This window comes from Pholcus phalangioides, unplaced genomic scaffold (genome assembly GCF_987345545.1).
Source record: "Pholcus phalangioides strain wild (caught in Gottingen) unplaced genomic scaffold, Ppha-v1.0 ptg000039l_1, whole genome shotgun sequence".
NCBI lineage: Eukaryota > Metazoa > Arthropoda > Arachnida > Araneae > Pholcidae > Pholcus > Pholcus phalangioides.
This window is the reverse complement of record NW_028301625.1, coordinates 28,452,851-28,459,100: the sequence shown is the minus strand read 5'-3', so window position 1 is coordinate 28,459,100 and position 6,250 is coordinate 28,452,851. Positions and strand designations below refer to the sequence as shown.

General features: G+C 35.2%; 1 protein-coding gene across 1 annotated transcript in view; it reads left to right on the top strand.

Moving 5' to 3' along the window:
* The first annotated feature begins 4,129 nt into the window (after nt 1-4,129).
* Nucleotides 4,130-6,250, top strand: part of LOC149065790 (transcription factor E2F3-like) — a 93,492-nt gene continuing 91,371 nt past the window's right edge. Inside the window, exon 1 of the mRNA XM_089253624.1 lies at nt 4,130-4,531. Within this exon, the coding sequence (XP_089109750.1) occupies nt 4,370-4,531 (162 nt within the window). The 5' untranslated portion in view covers nt 4,130-4,369. The remainder of the gene's footprint in view (nt 4,532-6,250) is intronic.

Here is a 6,250-nt window from a genome sequence, read left to right as displayed (position 1 = left end):
TGGCACTTATTTCGGCGGTGCCAGCACAGAGTTGAAACGTCTTCATCAGATGGTGGTGAAACCTGATGAATCTGTGGCAAAATTTTTCGCTTTCGAGGAAATCACAAGGAATTTCCTACCTCCAAGAGCTCCAAATTTTGAAGGCTTGTAGGAAACAGGTTTCAAGTCCTTCAAGCACCATTTCAAAAGAACTGTTGGGTCTTTCAAACTCACGTTGGAAGAATTTCAGACTGTTATGACCCAAATTGAAGGCATATTGAACTCCAGACCACTTACACCTCCATCGCCAGACATCAATGACTTTGAGGTTCTAATATCACTTTTTGATTGGACGATCGCTTAACACCGTTGTTGAGCCTGACCTATGTGCCACCTTGATGATAACCGACTATCTCGATGGCACTCACAACACGATTTTTTCAGGCCATCTGGAAGCGTTGGCAGATGGACTACCTAAGTTTGCTGCAGCAATGAAATAAGTGGCACTTCTCACAAAATCTCATGTGCAACCAGGTGCCACAGTGATTGTCGTGGAGGATAACGTGCCGCCGTGTAACTGGTTACTTGGAAGAATCGAAGAAATCATTCTAGATCCAGATCACAAGGTTCGCGTTGTGACTGTACGAACTAAAAATGGACTAATCAAACGATCCATAGCAAAAATTTGTTTACTCCCCCTTCAAGAGAAGTGAAGTGCCTGGGTCTTCATTTAATTTTTTTATATAGTGTTTGTGTTTATCATATTTAATCTTATATATATTATCGTTTTCATTTGCGTATTTAGCATAATTTCATTGCATATGATCATTATGTTTTTTTAAGCTTTCCAGAATGGATATTAATTTGAATTGACTGTACATATGTTTGTTGCATTTTGAATTATTTGCAACACGTGTTTGATTACAGCAGGGATGTGTTTAGATGTATTTTTCAGTTCCTTTCGATGTCTAAGATAGGATATGCCTAAAAAAGTAAGATACATTTATCTTGTAAATGTATTATTATTATTATAGTTATATGCGTGAACTGTGGACGAGAGAGAAACATGCATATGTTATATCATTCATTCATGGCACAGTTATATGCTCATGATTCTTCAAACCCAGGTAGTCGCCTGACGTCAAATATGACGTGAAAATTTGGTCATTTTCTCTGAATGACGTCAGTCGAAAAAAAATCACGTCATTTCAAAGTCATTTAATGACCACGAACAATAAAGGTCAGGAAGTAACGTGATACTTGATGACCTTAATGAAATATCAGGTCATTTCATGACCTTCATTAGCTATGACGGTCAGGAAATAACGTGATATTAAATGGCACGTAAATGATTTTGCGTCATAAAAATCCCGAATTCCTTTGAACTGATAAAAATTCTGTTCTGGATGAAAATATCAAAATTATCCAAAACGTCTGTTAATGAGACTTCAGAGGATGTTTGAAAATTATCCTAGACCTATTCACATTAATTTAATATCATAACATTTAATATCACGTCATTTCATGACCTTCATGGCTAATGAAGGTCATGAAATGACCTGATATTTCATTAAGGTAATCGAGTATCACGTTATTTCCTGACCTTTATTGTTCGTGGTCATTAAATGACTTTGAAATGACGTGTTTATTTTTTTGACTGAAGTCATTCAGAGAAAATGACCAAATTTTCACGTCATATTTGACGTTAGGCAACTACTTGGGTTACTGGTTATCATAAGATGAATGAACAATTACCGTGGCGAACAATGTACTTTTAATTGCAATTTTGTTTGAATGGAAATGTAAAACTTTTCAATCAGTAATTGTGTTCATATAAATTTATCAACACTATATATAAATTATAATTGCATCCATATCATGTTTTTACGGAAGATCAGAGGATCTGTGAAATCTGTCAACAATTGAAAAAGATGGAATGGATTCTCTGACGTGTACAGCATTGAACTAGAAAAAAAAAAGGAATTTTAAAATCTTTTTTTCGATAATTATAATTAACGCAAATAATTATATTTATAATTAACATATCAATATATTTTTGAAGAATAAAAAAATAAAAGAAAACGAAAAAATAACTGCCATCGGGTAACTCAACAACAGATTACTTAACGGAAATTGTAATAAAACTAATCAATATACTTGTGAAGTCTTTATAAAATAACACCCCGGGAGTACTATCGCGATTGGTAGAGGCATGGCGTGAGATACATAGGGACGATTCTCCAACGATCGGTGTTCGAATCCGAGCTAAGACGCCTTCATATTAAGGATGTATTAAGGAGTTCTAATCCGAGCTGCATCGTACATTTTTGCTCTTCCGTCTCTTCGAATGGCGCCATCTATCTTCCGAAAGTCCAACTATCTGCAGGTGGTTATTTTATTTACGTCATTTTTGACGTTTTCAAAATGGACATAATGACCAATTTATCACGTCATGGTTGAGAAATTTTATGCCTTCAAAAAAAACGTTTTTATTGTGACGTCAGGAGACAACTTGGGAAATTACTTTTGCAATATCAGATGTGTACAAGTTTTCATTTCAAGCATTTTTTAATTTCTTTTGTACTGTGTTGAATTGATATTGGTTGTAATTAGCATTACAACGCCGGGCGGGATGGAAACGCCTAACTTTTTATCTCCTGCTCTTACCACAAGATGGAGTTGATGTCAACTTTCGCTTTTCTTTTGTTGTGTATTTCTTATTATTATTATTATGTCTCTCCCTCGGGAGAAATGTGTGTGAGAGTATGTTGAGACAAAATTCAATATGGGAGGTTGCCTTATGTAATTCCTCTGCGTTTTATTGACACATTATTAAATCACCCTTCTTACAGAATTAAATGTTGAGTATAAAAATATAGTGTGTGTTTGAAATCATGGTAGTGACCAGTCACTGAAATCGCTTATTTCTCATACAGTATAACCATTGGATACATTGGCGTACGCAAAGGAAGTTTGGCTTAGAGGAGAAATAAATTATATAAACTTATATTTCTTCTCAATAGTGTTTGGAGTATAACCACGGCCCCCACAAGGGGTGGGCTGACAAGGCTCCAGCCCGGGGTGATTTTAATCATTTGTTTTGTTTTCACGCTATAAATTCATCATAAAGGGGCCCCGTGAAAGTCTGGTCGGGGGCCCCGTAAAAGATCCTAGCCTAGGGGCCCTGCTTCAGGATGTGGGGGCCATGGGTCTACCCCCCCCCCCAAGCCAAGATTATAGTGTTATTTTGCAAGAAAAAACGTAACCACCCCCCCCCCCTGAGAAAATTCTGTGTACGCCTAGATTGGATATAGCAGGTCGACGTATAAGAAATCTTTACCTTTTTTTTTGCAGAATGAGTAGGTGAGATTATAGCCACTAGAATAAGTCCCATCCAGTCGCCTTAGGTGAAATAGACGACTTCAGTGACGTCACAAGCTTCGCGCTGAGGCTTTCTGCTGTAGAGGGTGTTATACTATACATATACATAGTTACGGTACTGTTGAAAACACCGTAATGAAAATAATAATAATTTAATAATTAATGAAAATTTAAACCCTCCCCCCCCCCCACACCAACACCTTCTAGAGCAGAGAAGGTGCTGCTCTAGAAGGAGTTGCACACACTATAAAAGTTTGTAACTTTAAGTCACTCTTTTTTGGGTAGTTCGCGTACTTTTATACTTTCTATGCATCGAGCTTATATTACTAGTAATATTACTATAGAATAATACAGAAGCTCGATGCTTCTATGTCACTGTTTTTCATCCATCGCTCACCGAGGGGCTTAAATCATCGAGTTTATAAGCTCGATGATTTAAACACCTCGGTTTTAATACATTTGCAATTAGCTGTATGGTCAATTTATGTAAACGGGACAGTTAAAACAATAGTCGGAAGGCCAAAAAAAAGTTAAGTGAAAATACCATTGAGAAGAAATATATATATATTTCTCCTCTGAGGAAAATACCGGAAAATTCCCGGAGAATACGGGTCATATGGTCACATAGAATAGCCGAACATTGATCCGGGTTACGTCCCGTTTTTCTTACAAACCTCCTTACCCCAAGATTTATAAAATATAGACTTACTGTTTTCTCTGAGTGGCAATACCTAAATACCGGGCTTTAGGCGGCAAATGTTATTTGGGGTCTTCCCGAGAAGCATTGTTCAATGCTCGTTGCTAAAGTTGTTGTTCCTGCCAGGTTGTTCTGGCCATTAATTCGTTAATGATGCTCACTAATATCGTGCCTTTACTTATTACGTGATTTTGTTAAGTCGTGGAACAATTTATATGTACTGTTAGAAATTTGTGGGTTTATTACAAAAAATATTGAAGGTCTTTAACTACTGTATACCTTAATAGTATTATTAATTCGTTCCCAGATACCATGCATTCCGACACCTTGAATGATGTTTCACTTGAAGGATATTTCACACCATCCACTGCTCGTGATGGTTCGACTCCTTATATACTTATGGACAAATATGGCCAAACACCTGATCACTTATATTTGGCCACTACACCTAAAAGCTCATCTCGAGTTTTTCAAGTAATATTTTCTTTCTCTTTTAATTAAGAAAATGTTATTTAACTCTGCTTCCAGATTTATAAGCATAGAATGAATGACTGATTCCATAAGCGGAATACCAACTTTTTGATGTTCAATCATGCCATTCACCCTTGAGTAGATGAAAGAAATACATTCGAGCTTTCTCTCTCCCTTCCATAGACTCCTCATTGGTAACCCCCCCTCCCGTAAACAAATTGATTTTTTCCCTTCAACCTCAGCATCATCTTTTTTTTCCGTTTCTATGGTTTGACGAGTAAAAAAAGGACAGAGTATCTTTAATCTGGCACATACCGGACCAGTGTGTGCCGGATTACTGAAAGTCAATTGAAAAGCCCATTTACATAGTATAAACTTCTGCGCACAGACATAGAGTGACATGTTTTCCTCTTCTATGCTCGAAAAAAACTTGCTTGAAAAACTCTGGATTATCGAGAGAGTACTGTTTTAGTATGCATAGATAAAGGGTGGCAATGATCATGTTTTTTGATCTGATCTAAACCAAAACGCATGGGCAGGAGAAATCTCAAAGATGATAAAAATTCAAGCGGAATATGTTTGTAAAATAAAGGGTACGACTCCATTAGTGACTTAGTTTTTGTCGCTAATAGTCTACCTTAGCATTTGGTGACATTAATAGCTTTTTAATTTTTATCGTCTACCAGAGCTTGAAAAGTCTCAGTTGCCATGGCAACTATAAAATCGATATTGGCATCTAAAATTTTCCGTATGTGATTGTTAAATTGGAATTTATGAATGACAAAATTTTCTGATTTTATGACTGTCTTTTGTAGTGCTGGTGAAGGATGTAGTCCCTAAAAAAGGCCATCCAGCTCCCTAGCCAGCATAGAAAACATAATGTTAAAAACCAACAAGCATAATAATAAAAATATCACTATCTAGACAAAACATAAGGTATTCACTCTTTTAAATAAACAAGTTGTATAAATACTCTGTATAAAAAAATAAAGCCAGGACTCTTTTTCTGGGTATCCAGACTCATTTAAACAAACAACTTTCCTTCCTGTATACATATTCTGAGTGTAAAAAAATAAAACTTGGAGACTTTTATATAAAGAAACAGATCAGGGCATAGAAGTCTGAGTTCCCTCAATAAAAACAGTTGTATAAATAAATATTTTGGTATAAGAAAATAAAATCTTTTAACCCATAACTGGCATGGTGTAATTTTGACCCCAGCAAGTATGAATACATTTTAAAAATCAAAAGAAATTTTCATGAAAGCAATAGTTTTTTACATGACTTCATTCATCTATCAACTAATTCACTAAATAAATATTCAAATTTCTTTAATTATTTTCTGAAAAATGATCTTTTACCTAGACGCACATTTGAAATAAATGGATACATGACTTTTGAAATTTTTTTTTAATTATATAAATGTTTTGAATGTAATTTTCATGATTAAAAAATGAACATATAATTAAAATATACTCAGAAAATAAAATTTACAAATTGGAACAATATTATATTTTCACAATGACTAAAGTTAATCTTATTCTAAGTGGGAAACAGTACTTCCAAACACCACCATGACATGTTGATCACAAAGGTCTACATACAATTCACTAACAACACTATCCTCATTTCAGACATCTGATGTTTCACCATTAATTTGAAACTGTTCTCAAGAAAATTTGTGCTTTTCCGATACGCCATTTCGGTCTAAACACTCTGGCA